This window comes from Gopherus flavomarginatus, chromosome 4 (genome assembly GCF_025201925.1).
Source record: "Gopherus flavomarginatus isolate rGopFla2 chromosome 4, rGopFla2.mat.asm, whole genome shotgun sequence".
In the NCBI taxonomy this organism is placed as follows: domain Eukaryota; kingdom Metazoa; phylum Chordata; order Testudines; family Testudinidae; genus Gopherus; species Gopherus flavomarginatus.
Window position 1 is genome coordinate 61,040,608 of NC_066620.1, and position 14,778 is coordinate 61,055,385.

General features: G+C 43.1%; 1 protein-coding gene across 5 annotated transcripts in view; it reads right to left on the bottom strand.

Moving 5' to 3' along the window:
• BABAM2 (BRISC and BRCA1 A complex member 2) overlaps positions 1-14,778 on the bottom strand; it is a 337,614-nt gene that overhangs the window by 212,095 nt on the left and 110,741 nt on the right. For all 5 annotated transcript variants that reach the window (XR_007773757.1, XM_050948585.1, XM_050948586.1 and 2 more), the window contains exon 6: positions 11,538-11,612. Coding sequence is in view for 4 of the 5 variants with exons in the window: in XM_050948585.1 (XP_050804542.1) it covers positions 11,538-11,612 (75 nt within the window). In the remaining variant the exon portion in view is untranslated. The remainder of the gene's footprint in view (positions 1-11,537; positions 11,613-14,778) is intronic.

The following is a 14,778-nucleotide window of genomic DNA, read 5'->3' on the forward strand; positions in this document are numbered from 1 at the left end:
AGGATTAAACAAAGACTGTGAATGGCTTGCCAACTACAAAACCAGTTTCTCCTCCCTTGGTTTTCACACCTCAACTGCTAGAACAGGGCCTCATCCTCCCAGATTGAACTAACCTCGTTATCTCTAGCTTGCTTGCATATATATACCTGCCCCTGGAAATTTCCACTACGTGCATCCGACGAAGTGGGTATTCACCCACGAAAGTTCATGCTCCAAAACGTCTGTTTGTCTATAAGGTGCCACAGGATTCTTTGCTCCTTTTAAATGAATTTGGTACCTAAGTGCATAAATCAGTTCTGAAAATGGGACTTAGCAGCCTAAGTCTCATTGAAAGTCAACAGAATTTAGAGCCCGGACTTGTCTAGATGAATAGTTAGTGCACAGCACTTTCCTCTTTGCTGGACTGCAGAAGCCCAATCCCACAATCAGTCCCTTATTTGTATCGATTCAGATCAAACATGTGTCCAGGGCCAGTTGACACTCAGTGCCCCTTCCCCTTAGGAGTTGGTAAAGTTCCTCTCTTACACCCTGCCTGTTTTACAAAAGGCAGAAAAGTCTCTGACTCAGGAGACCATGGCCTTGGCTACACTCACACTTTACAGCGCCGTACCTGGGGTGTGAAGAAACACTCCCCTGAGCGCTGCAAGATACAGCGCTGTAAAGCGTCAGCGTAATCAGGGCAGCAGCGCTGGGAGCGCGGCTCCCAGCGCTGCACGCTACACCCGTAAGGGATGTGGTTTACATGCAGCGCTGGGAGAGCTCTCTCCCAGCGCTGCCACTCTGACTACACTCACACTTCAAAGCGCTGCCGGGGCAGCGCTTTGAAATTCCAAATGTAGCCATACTCCATGACTATCTGGCTCACCTATCCAATGCACTAAAGTACTTGCTATTTCTGATTTGCATGGTCTCCAGCAAGTTCCACTTTCATCAGGAACCCTTTTCCCTATAGCTGGCGAATCAACTATGCACTGAGTGCATTTCTAAGTCTCATTTTTTTAAACACCCCAGCGATTAGCCTACTTAGCAAATGTTTCCCAGAGCAAAAGAAGAGAGAGAATGGGTATTAGATTTTAAAAAAAAATCAAATTGCCATGTATATTTAAATTAAATATTCTAGATCTATTAATATTAATATATTTCTACATTAGATTTTTGAAAAGTTTCCTCTAATATTTCCCAGCCAGTTTTGAATAACTATCTTATCTGGATATTATCTGAGAGCTCATGCTCCAAAACGTCTGTTAGTCTATAAGGTGCCACAGGACTTTCTGCTGCTTTTATCTTATCTGGATATTTTGGGAAAGTCCTGGTGAACTGATCTGATCTCTCAGTGAAAGATGGATAAGTTATTATTCCTGATGTCCATTTAATTGGGGGCTGAGGGGAAGCTAATCTATGGAGACCTGAAGTTCTGAAGGCTAGGTTACTGTCAACAGTAAAAGGAAGCAACTAAATCTCATTGCAAAGTTACCATGTTATTTGGGCTTGGCTGGCACAGGCATTCATTTGAGTTCAATCTTGTGTGCATGTGCAGTAAGTTGCAAACTTCAACTCCCAGCCTAGGATCCAAATCCATGGTCCTACACTAAAATCAATAGGAGCAAGAAGGAAATCACTGATATAGGAGGCTCTCTTCCCAATTCTCAGATGTCTGTCTACCTCCATATATATACATATTTGCATTTATAATCACTAGAGTCGTTGCACAATGCTCAGCTAACTAATTACATATTATGCACCTATGAAAATAATAAATTAGGATGTTCTCATATTTACAGACTATATATTATATGCTCTGTCTAGTTTAAGGAAGATGGAGGCAATTTCCATAGTGCACAGGGCCACAATACTCTTTAATCCAGCCTTGAGCATGCCACCTACTAACAGTCCATGTGGCCCCTACTGATGCACACTAGAAGTTCCCTAAAGTGCTTTGTGTACTGCTGTTAGGAACCTTTTTCTGTTGCAACACAGTGTCATAGTTTGGAAAATAGGGCTATCAAGCAATTAAAAAAATGGATTGTGATTAATTGTGCGATCAATCGCACTGTTAAACTATAATAGAATACCATTTATTTAAATATTTTTGGATGTTTTCTACATTTTCAAATATATTGATTTCAATTATAACACAGAACACAAAGTGTACAGTGCTCTCTTTACATTTATTTTTTATTACAAGTATTTGGACTGTAAAAAAATAAAGAAATAGTATTTTTTCAATTCACCTAATACAAGTACCATAGTGTAATCTCTTTACCATTAAAGCTGAATTTACAAATGTAGACGTATGTACAAAAAAACTGCATATATATAAAAAAAACCACACAATGTAAAATTTTAGAGCCTGCAAATCCACTCAGTCCTACAATTTGCAGGAGCTAGTGCTGCCCACTTCTTGTTTACAATGTCACCTGAAAGTGAGAAAAGGCGTTCTCATGGCACTGTTGTAGCTGGTGTCGCAAGATATTTACGTGCCAGATGTGCTAAAGATTCACATGTGCCTTCATGCTTCAGCCACCATTCCAGGGGACATGTGTCCATGCTGACGACAGGTTCTGCTCGATAACAATCCAAAGCAGTGAGGACTGACGCATGTTTATTTTCATTATCTGAGTCAGATGCCACCAGCACAAGGCTGGTTTTCTTTTTTGGCAGTTCGGGTTCTTTGGTTTCCGCATTGGAGTGTTGCTCTTTTAAGACTCATGAAAGCATGCACCACACCTCGTCCCTCTTAGATTTTGGAAGGCACTTCAGATTCTTAAAATTTGGGTTGAGTGCTGCAGCTATATTTAGAAATATCTCACATTGGTACCTTCTTTGCGTTTTATCTAATCTTCAGTGAAAGTGTTCTTAAAATGAACAACATGTGCTGGGACATCCTCTGAGACTACTATAAAATGAAATATATGGCAGAATGCGGGTAAAACAGCAGGAGACATAATTCTTTCCCAAGGAGTTCAGTCACAAATTTAATTAAATTATTTTTTAACAAGTGTCATCATCACGGAAGCATATCCTCTGGAATGGTGGGCAAGGAATGAAGGGTCATACAAATGAGTAGCATATCTGGAACATAAATACCTTGCAATGCCGGCTACAAAAATCCCATGCAAACACCTGTTTTCATTTTTCTGGTGACACTGTAGATAAGAAGAGGGCAGCATTATCTCCTGTAAATGTAAACAAACTTCTTTATCTTAGCGATTGGCTGAATAAGAAGAGAGGACTGAGTGGACTTGTAGGCTCTGAAGTTTTACAGTTTTGTTTTTGAGTGCAGTTATGTAACAAACAAACAAAAAATCTACATTTGTAAGTTGCACTTTCATGACAAAGAGATGGCACTACACATACAGTACCTGTATGAGGTAGATTGAAAAATACTATTTACTTTGTTTATCATTTTTACAGCACAAATATACATAATAAAAATAATATACACTTTGATTTCAATTACAACACAGAATACAATATATAGGAAAATGTAGAAAAACATTCAAATATTTAATAAAATTTAAATTGGTATTCTGTTTGACACTGCGATTAAAACTACGATGAATTGTGATTAATTTTTTTGAGTTAATCACATGAGTTAACTGCGATTAATTGACAGTCCTAGTGGAAACATATGAGAAAAGCTGTTTTAGATAATATATGTATAGCATTTTTTAATGCAAACAACAACAAAAATAGGACTCTGAGTTGACTCTGGAAAGCATCACAAAGAAGCCAACATTCCACGACTTTTAAACATTATAAATTTAGAGACAAGCTAGCAACATTCTGAAAACTTAATCCCTCCCTTGTCCATGCTGTGATGAGGATCAACAAGAAGGCTGACAACTGTAGCTTCTGCTCTAGGAATCCTGTCTGCAAGGACAGAATTCCACGGTATAAGTATGGGAAACAGGCAAAGGAGCAGCACAAGTCACCAGCTAATACATGCTATTCATTAAGCATGCATGCTTGGACAAACAGAGAGTGGGACATGTTTTTAAGCCAGCAAATCCATGTTTTTGCTTGCAGTATGCAGTCCCCAATTTCAGAGCACATGGGAATATCCCATGAAGAGATCCTGTACTGCTGATTGCATGGAATGAGAAGATGGTACCTTTAGACTCTTTCCCCTTAGCACTCACTTACAGCATAGAGAAATGTCTAAGCTCTAACATGGCTGAGCAACAGAGCAGCTACTTGTCTAGGAATATTATATACCAATCAAGCTATAGATTTGTTGAGAAATGGATTAACTACTATTCATATTCTCCTCCAAAAAGTTCTGCAAGACCTTGGTAGGATGATTCACCTCTGAAGCAGTTTTGTAAACAGAGAGAATAAGAGGGAGTAGCAGACACTTAACCAAGGCCTAGTCTACACTACGAGTTTATTTCGAATTTAGCAGCATTAAACCGAAGTAATGCTGAACCCGTCCAAACAACGAAGCTCTTTATTTCGATATAAAAGGCTTGTAATATGGATATCTGTACTCCGCCCCAAGGAGGGGAGTAGCGCTGAAATCAGATTTGCCATTTCAAATTGGGGTTAGTGTGGCCACAATTAGATGGTATTGGCCTCCGGGACCTATCCCACAGTGCACCATTGTGACCTCTCTGGACAGCAATCTGAACTCTGGCCAGGTAGACAGGAAAAGCCCTGCGAACTTTTGAATTTCCATTTCCTGTTTGCCCACCATGGAGAGATGATCAGCACAGGTGACCATGCAGAGCTCATCAGCACAGGTGACCATGCAGTCTGAGAATCAAAAAAGAGCACCAGCATGGACTGTACAGGAGGTACTTGATCTGATCACTACATTGGAAGAGGATTCTATGCTAGTAGAACTACGTTCCAAAAGACAAAATGCCAAAACATTTGAAAAAATCTCAAGGGCATGATGGAGAGCGGCCACAATAGGGACTCACTACAGTGCTGCATGAAAGTTAAGCTCAGACAAGCCTACCAGAAAATCAAAGCAGCAAATGGAAGGTCCGGGGCAGAGCCACAGACATGTCGTTTCTACGCTGGGCCACATGCAGTTCTAGGGGGGGTTGCCATCACTACCCCACCTCTGACCGTGAATTCCGAGGAGAGGGTAATCTCAGCCATGCCTGAGGATTCTGCGGACAAGGAAGATGAGGAGGAGGAGGAGGACGAGCTTGTGGAGAGCACGCAGCACTCCGTTCTCCCCAACAGCCAGGATCTTTTTCTCACCCTGACAGAATTACCCTTCCAACCCTCCCAAGGCAGTATCCTAGACCATGAAGCCATGGAAGGGACATCTGGTGAGTGTACCTTTGTAACTATGAAACATGGTTTAAAAGCAAGCGTTTTTTAATGATTAATTTGCCCTGAGGACTTGGGATGCATTCGTGGCCAGTACAGCTACTGGAAAAGTCTGCTAACATGTCTGGGGATGGAGCGGAAATCGTCCAGGGACATCTCCATGAACCTCTCCTGGAGATATTCCAAAAGCCTTTGCAGAAGGTTTCTGGGCAGTGCAGCCTTATTCTGTCCTCCATGGTAGGACACTTGACCACGCCATGCTAGTAGCAAGTAATCTGGTATCATTGTGTGACAAAGCCTGGCAGCGTACGTTCCGGCGTTTGCCGGCATTCAAGCAACATCTGTTCTTGACCTCGCTGTGTTATCCTCAGAAGAGTGATATTGTTCATGGTAACTTGTTGAAATACGGGAATTTAATTAAGGGGGCAGAGGTGGCTGTTCCTACGGGGCTGTTTGCCTGTGGCTGAAAAGAAATCCTTCCCAGCAGTTAGCCAAGTGTGTGTGGAGGGTGATTGGCGCTGAGCTTTTTGCATTTGGCTAGCAGGGATCTTCCCTGATACCAGCCACGCGGTGGGGGAGGGGTAAAGCAATCATCCCAGAGAACTGGACTGGGGGAGGAAAGGGGGGTAGTTTGTTTTCTGCTGCTGCACAGTAACAGGAAAACCGCAGCATTCAACGGGCTTTGCTTGGTATGTGGGAAAGGAGGGCACTGGATACATGAAGGCTGCAAAAGCCAAAAGAGAGTGGCTTACCATGGCCACATGCAAGTTGAATTCTGTTGCCCGGACCTGCATCTGTGATCCCTAACACCAAAGCCACAGGCACTCAATATTAAGATGCAAAATGCGACCTTGTATGAAAACACATGTGCTATGTAATGTGAATAGTGTTATTCACCGTGAAAGAGTAAAACCATTGTTCCGTAAAATGTATCTTTTTAAATACTTCTCTCCCTTTTTTCCCCCTCCCTCCCTCCCGCAGCTGCAAATTTTTCAAGCCTCCCTCCTCTGTCCTGAAGACTAGCTCAGATAAGGTGGCAGAAAAAAAGGACACAAGACGAAATGTACACTGAAATCATGGAATCGACCGGCAATGAAAGAGCTCATCTGAATGAGTGGAAGGACACGGTATCAAAGTACAGGAAAGATGCCAGTGAACGTGAGAATAGGAGGGACGCTCGAAATGAAAGGTGGTGGCAGGAAGATCAGAGGTGTCAACAGGAAGGTCAGTGGTGGCAGGATGCAACGCTGGGGCTGCTGCGTGATCAAACTGACACACACTGGCGTCTGGTGGAGCTTCAGGAACTGCAGCAGGATCACAGAGTGCTGCCATAGCCCCTGTATAACCATCCCTCACCTCACCATGTTGCATAGCCTCCTCACCCAGACGTGTAAGAACGCGGAGGGGGGAGGCTCCGTTCACCCACCCACTCCACCCCAGCGGACAGCCCAAGCAAAAGGCTGTCATTACTTTGAACTTTTTTAGTGGCCTTTTCCTTCCCTCCTATCCTCCTCCCAAACCCCATCCAGGCTACCTTGTCAGTTCTCTCCCTCTTTTTATAATCAATTAATAAAAAATACATGATTTTTAAATGATAGTGACTTTATTTCCTGAGAAAGCAAGCTGTGATTAAACTGGGGAGGGTGAGTTGCTTACAGGGAATGAGTCAATCAAGGGGGCGGGTTTTCATCAAGGAGAAACAAACACAACAGTCACACCGTACCCTGGCCAGTCATGAAACTGGTTTTCAAAGCTTCTCTGATGTGCACCGCTTCCTGGTGTGCTCTTCTAATCGCCCTGGTGTCTGGCTGCGCGTAATCAGCGGCCAGGCGACTTGCCTCAGCTTCCCACCCCGCCATAAAGGTCTCTCCCTTACTCTCACAGAGATTGTGGAGCACACAGCAAGCAGCAATAACAATGGGGATATTGGCTTGGCTGAGGTCTGAGAGAGTCAGTAAAATTCGCCAGCGCACCTTTAAACGTCCAAATGCACATTCTACCACCATTCTGCACTTGCTCAGCCTGTAGTTGAACAGCTCCTGACTACTGTCCAGGCTGCCTGTGTATGGCTTCGTAGGCCATGGCATTAAGGGGTAGGCTGGGTCCCCAAGGATAACAATAGGCATTTCAACATCCCCAACTGTTAGTTTCTGGTCTGGGAAGTAAATCCCTTGCTGCAGCCGTCTAAACAGAGTAGTGTTCCTGAACACGCGAGCGTCATGAACCCTTCCTGGCCATCCCACGTTGATGTTAGTGAAACATCCCTTGTGATCTACCAGTGCTTGCAGCACCATTGAAAAGTATACCTTGCAGTTTACGCACTGGTGCTCCGATGCCAAGATAGGGATATGGGTTCCATCTATCGCCCCATCACGGTTAGGGAATCCCATTGCAGCAAAGCCATCCACTATGACCTGTACATTTCCCAGAGTCACTACCTTTGGTAGCAGCAGGTCAGTGACTGCTTTGGCTACTTGCAAATTGATTCCCGACTGACCAGTAGCTGTCTGGCATTGCAAGCTTTCACAGGGCTATCGCCACTCGCTTCTCAACTGTGAGGGCTGATCTCATCTTGGTATTCTGGCACTTCACGGCAAGGGAAAGCAAGTCACAAAGTTCCATGAAAGTGCCCTTATGCATGCGAAAGTTTCACAGCCACTGGGAATTGTCCCACACCTGCAACACTATGCGGTCCAACCAGTCTGTGCTTGTTTCCCGGGCCCAAAATCTGCGTTCCATGGCTAGAACCTGCCCCATTAACAGCATGATCTCCAAAGCGCCAGGGCCCGCAGTTTGAGAGAATTCTGTGTCCATGTCCACGTCCTCGTCCTCGTCCTCATCACTCTCGTCGCCGCGCTGCCATAGCCGTCTCACTCCTCCTCGCCTGGTTTTTCAGGTCCTGGTTCAGCATAAACTGCACGAGAATGTGCGAGGTGTTTACAATGTCCATGACTGCTATCTTGAGCTGAGCGGGCTCCATTCTTGCTGTAGTATAGCGTCTGCACAGTTCACCCAGGAAAAAAGGCGTGAAATGGTTGTCTGTCGTTGCTTTCACAGAGGGAAGGGAAGGGAAGGATGTACCCAGAACCACCAGCAATGTTTTTTGTCCCATCAGACACTGGGATCTCAACCCAGAATTCCAATGGGCAGGGAAGACTGGGGACTATGGGATAGTTATGGGACAGCTACCCACATCGCAATGCTCCGGAAATCACCGCTAGCCTTGGTACATGGACGCACACCGCCGAATTAATGTGCTTAGTGTGGCCACGTGCACTCGACTTTATACAATCTGTTTCCTAAAATCGGTTTCTGTAAAATCAGAATAATCCCGTAGTGTAGACATACCCCAACAGAGGAAGTCTAGGGTATGTGGACACAATGAACATAAATGAACTGAGAACCCTTTGGAGGTGACTGGGCTCATTGAACTAACAATGCACTTTCTAAAAACTGCAAAAATAATGATGAATGTGGTACTGAATGTAAAACACATATTGTTTCTGCAAAGCATCAATGATGAGCTCCACACTCCAGGAGAGATGTGGAAAAAATTGGAGAAATTCCAGAGGATTAAAGGTCTAGAAAACATGACCTAGGAGGAAAGACAGAAAAAATTGGGTTTGTTTAGTCTGGAGACGAGAACACTGAGGGGGGACATGATAACAGTCAAGCACGTAAAAGACTGTTATAAAGAGGAGGATGATAAATTGTTCTCCTTATCCACTGAAGACAGGACAAGAAGTAATGGGTTTAAAGTGCAGCAAGAGAGATTTAGGTTAGATACTAGGAAAAAACTTCCTAACTGTAATGGTAGTTAAGAACTGGAACAAATTACCTAGGGAAGTGGTGAAATCTCCACCATTGGAGGTTTTTAAGAACAGTTTGGACAAACAGCTGTCAGGGATGGTCTAGAGAATACTTAGTCCTGCCTCAGTGCAGGGAACTGGACTAGATGCTCATTGTAGCATTTTGTCCCCCCAATCCCATGGACCACTAGAAATCTGCAGAAATCACATCCATCTGTCCAAAGGCCTTCTGTTCTGTCCCCAACCCAAAGTAGAAGTTTCAGATCTGGGTCCCCTTCATTTCTGGAAGTGGAGGGACCTCTCAGACCAATAATATATAAAACTCTGTAAAATTCTTTGAATTCTCTCCTGTATAGAAAGTGTCATACATAATGAAGTGGTATTTATCATATACACTTTGGAGAAAAAGGAGAAAAATCACAAAAGGGGAAAAATATCCTCTTACCAAAATAAAAATATTTATGCCAAAACAGTATTTAACAAACTGCTTTAATAAACTGCTTATAAATATTCCTAAATACATATTTACATGATCTTAAATAGATACCTAACTGAGACAACTGAGTGATACAAGCATGCATGTATCCACAGGGGTGCTGAGGTAAACATATTGCTGTCCTGGAAAGAAAAGTAATTTGTAGACCTAAATTAACTCTACTTCATACTCATTTTTTGAGTTCTTTATTTTTTTTTTTTTACTATATGTATTTTTTGCAATAAGGCTAGGCCCAGGGGATCTACTGTATTGTGCCAGATACCATCCCTGATTGGATTGGATAACCCAGGGTGCATAACAAAGAGTTAGTCGACTGTAAATTGAGGATAAAGGTTTAACGAAGCACACACTTGACTCAGGAAAGGTACAGTGTATGTATTTTCTTGAGTTAATCACATACAAATCTCTCATAAATACACCTCTACCCCGATATAATGCGACCCGATAGAACGCGGGTTCGCATACAACATGGTAAAGCTCTGACATGCTGCTCTGAGCAGCGTGTTAAGGGTGTCGGGCCAGGCTGGGGCTGAGGGGCTTGATAAGGGGCAGATGGTCTCGGGGGAGGTCAGCTGCTCCCCCCCAGGGTGTGTGGGGCAGGACCTGTAGGAGGGCTCTTTTGGGGGCCCACAGTCCCAGAATGGCCCAGAGGATTAGCGGGGGGCCAGGAGCAACCCACTCCGCTTCCCTCGCCTTGGCCCCAGCCATGTCACTTGAGGGAGGGGGCGCTTGGGGGAAGGGATCCCCCTCGCACTCACCAGCAGCAGCAGAAGCGGAGCAGCCCAGTCCCAGTCCGCTTCACTCTGCCAGCTCCCAGTTGCAGCGCTCCGCTTCTCGGCACAGGTGAATACAAGGGTTGTCCTTTCCCCAACCTCTCCGCACTCACCGACAGCGGGAAGTGGAGCGCCATGGCTGGGAGCTGGCAGGGTGGAACGGATTGGGGGTTGGGTTGCTCTGTTTCCCACCGCTGCTGGTGAGTGCCTGGCAGGGGGTCAGGAGGAGCGGATAGGGGTCGGAGCAGTCAGGGGATGGTGGGTTTGGCAGGGGGCGGGATCCTGGGGGTGATTAGGGATGGGGGTCTCTGGAAGGGACGGTCAGGGAACAAGGAAAGGGGGGGGGGAGGGCAAAGCAAGTTTGATACAACGCGGTCTCACCTATAACACGGTGAGATTTTTTGTCTCCCGAGGACCACGTTATATCAGGGTAGAGGTGTAGTGCCTGCATTTTCAATGCCTCAAGCCCTTATTTAAATACTCTACAGAGAAAGTTCATTTTCTGCATGCAGTACATGTGCACAAAGCACATCTCTTGTTGGCACCTAAACCACAAAGAACAGGGATGACGAAAAACATCTACAGCAAACCTTTGCTTATTAAGCAAAAATCACCATCCATTCCATCCTGATATCTGTACACATTTAAAGGTTATATTTGAATTCGTTCTTGCATTGCTTTTCTGATGTTGGTGATAATACCACGTTATCATTATACCACAATTATCTGCAGTTTTATGTGAGTAGGAAGAAAGGATGTAGGGTCAGAATATGCACAATAATAAAACAGACAGTGAATCGTAGGCTCCTGCATAGTCTTTAAGATGGAATCTAATCAAATCAGTGTGTTAGTTTTGTTAGTCAATTAATCCAGGTGGATTCTCCCCTCCCTCCCTCCATCATGATGGGTAAAACTTTGGGGAAAAAACTGATTTTTTTTTCATTTGGAAGAAAACTTCTTTCATTGTTACACATTTGCAAAGACAATTTAATCAGGAATACAAAATAACTCTTATGACACTTTTCCAGCCCACCAACCAAAAATTTTGAAAGGTCTGATTTTCAGCTTCTCAGCTAAATTTCTAAAATTCAGAATAAAATTATTACTGGGAACATCTCAATAGTCCAAACTTTCACACAAAATGAGCACTGTCAATACAGTCACTTATTTTACCTTGAGAAGGTATGTGGGAATATTGCTGAAATCCACAGGTAACTTCAAAAGGAAGCGAGCTGAGAATTCACCAGTCTGAGGAGAAAGGAACAAAAATAATGAGACCTACAGCTAAAGTGATCTCAGGCCTGGTCTACACTACGAGTTTATACCGATTTTAGCAGTGTTAAACGGATTTAACACTGCACCCGTCCACACAACGAGGCCCTTTATATCGATATAAAGGCCTCTTTAAATCGGTTTCTGTACTCCTCCTTCTGTACTCGGTATTACCATATCAGATTAGGGTTAGTGTGGCCGCAAATCGATGGTATTGGCCTCTGGGCGGTATCCCACAGTGCACCACTGTGACTGCTCTGGAAAGCAATCTGATCTCGGATGCACTGGCCAGGTAGACAGGAAAAGCCCAGCGAACTTTTGAATTGCATTTCCTGTTTGCCCAGCGTGAAGCTCTTATCAGCACGGGTGGCCATGCAGTCCCAAATCCAAAATGAGCTCCAGCATGGATCGTACGGGAGATACTGGATCTGATCGCTGTATAGGGAGACAAATCTGTTCTATCAGAGCTCCGTTACAGAAGACAAAATGCCAAAGCATTTGAAAAAAATCTCCAGGCTATGATACAGAGTCCACAGCACAGTGCTATGTGACAAGCGTAACTGAAAGCCAAAGAATCAAATGGACGCTCACGGAGGAAAGGAAGGGGGACTGAGGACTCCAGCTATCCCACAGTCCCCGCAGTCTCCGAAAAGCATTTGCATTCTTGGCTGAGCTCCCAATGCCTGTACGGTCAAACACATTGTCCGGAGTGGTTCAGGGTATATCTCGTCAATTTACTGTGAAAGAAAAGGCCAAAAAATCATTTCTTGACCAGAAATCGACGCTAGCCTTGGTACATGGACGCACACCACCGAATTATTGTGCTTTGTGTGGCCGCGTGCACTTGACTTTATACAATCTGTTTTACAAAACCGGTTTATGTAAAATCGGAATAATCCTGTAGTGTAGACGTACTCTCACTCTCTTATCTACAGCAGACAAGGTCACAAGCTGAACCTATTCAAACTGAAATATTTAGCAAGACAGTATCTTCCAGCAACTGGCGGAGGAAAAGTTAAGCAATAGCTTTCAATAGTAATTGTTGAAAATGAAAAAAACATTTATTTACAACTTTCACAATAAGCAATATGGCAATGTACCCCAAGACTCTAGGGGCATTGCTCTCACTGAGTCAATGATGAAAAGGTCCTTAGAGAGCATAATGGCTGGCACTGTATAAGAACCTACATTAGGTTAAACCAGGACCTACGTCTTCTCTTTACTTATCACTGTTTAAGTCATTGCTTCTGCGGCCACAAGTTAACTCGCATCCTAAGTGTTTTAACAAATGGATTACATCTAGTAGCATAAATTATTCCCATGAATGTAAACACCTCATGAAAACTCAAATTACAATAATAAAGGGGGAATGCAAAGGTCATCAATGATATGTTGCACAAACTACATACTAACTGCTAAATAGGTACGTCTTTAAAGGACTCTACTTTAAAAATTACAGGCAAAAGAATTACTATTCTGTATTGCATCCAGAATACAATGTAACACACACTCTCTCTCTATACGGGTGTCACTTAAACATCCCAATTCAGACAAGGGCCCTACTGTACTTAATACTGTACAAACACAGAGGTAGACAGTCAATACCCTGAAGAGTTTACAATCTAATTTTAGGGCTAGATTTTCTGAAGAGTTTAGAACCCAACAGTTCTCACTTAGGCACCTAAATATATTGCGCAGATTTTCAAATGTGCTCAGCACTCAGTAACTCCCACTGAGAACGATGAGAAAATTTTGTCTCTTTGTTTAGGGGCCATAGTGGGAACTGAGCACGTTTTTTGAAAACCAGGCCCCACTTTTGCAAATCTGGCTATTTGTGTGTTTCAGTACAGCATTTAGATGCATCAGAAATTAGCATGCCTTGCACACATCTCTAATTTTAATAAAATGGGAAATTCATTATATGTATTTTGATGGTACACTTACCTAATATAGTGACTGCCTGAATGTTACTGGGAAGAACCTGGCATAATTGCCACTAATAACTAAAGAGACTGTAGCTGTGCCAATCTCATCAACACTTTCTGCTACAGTGAAAATAAAGCCCCCAAAATACAGTGAAAGTACTATGGTATCAGATAAAAATAATATTTTTTCCTTGCAACTGAATAATCACATACAAGATGAAATGTCCTTTTTTACAACTGAAGAGACTTGTTGAAAGAAAAAGAGGATGTAACAAGGTTATTCTTTCAATAGGTGTCTACTGTATACATCTCTATTTCCAAGGATTTAAAATATGGCTAAAAGTCCTTTGGGCATTTACCCATCCAACTGTACAAGATCTTTCTCTGACAAAACTATATTAGAACATTTTTAAGTTATACTAGTGGAGGAAAAGAGAAAAGCATGGATAGAGTCTTCCTCTTGCCCCATCATTTAGGTATGTGCTTGCTTGTTAAATAACATTTTTCATGCCATTAATTTCCAAAGCGGGATAGTGTCGCTGAATGCGGGGGGTAGAGGGAGAGAGAGAGAGAGAGAGAGAGAGAGAGAGACTAATAAATGTTTTATTTTATAAAGAGAGCTACAGAACCTGTATGGCAATGTAAATTACTTCTTTTAAATAGACATTTATGGAAACTATGTGTTATTGTAGTCTAGAAACCAAATTTTAGCTTTCCACCATATTAGACCACAAATTAGTTTGGCCGTAATTCATCCATATTGAAAATTTCGCTCTGTCAACTAATAATAATTAGAAACGAGCAAAGGAAGTTTTGTTCAAATCAGAATTCACACTGGACTATGATATGGGTTCCAGGACAAACTAGAAGTACCAGAGCTATCGTTTGAGTTTGGAGGATGCCATAAATCTCATGAGCTGTTTGATGATAAAGTGCAAAATGAGGTTCTCTCACAGTTGAGGAGGGATTCCTATTTCCTCTCATTAGGGCAGTCCACCTCTGCACACATCTGGGTAGCAGCCCTTTTCTGTTGACAGAAAATGACCGCCCTTGCTTCTCAGCAATGAAATGATCCTTCCTGTAAACGGCTCAATTTTACTCCCATTGGTGTCAATGGTGCAGGATTTGTCCAAAGGTAAATAAATGTACTGAGAACTTTGAGACTGATTTCTGTAAATAAAGCCTTTGTTTGTGACAGTAACTGGAATGTGCTAAAT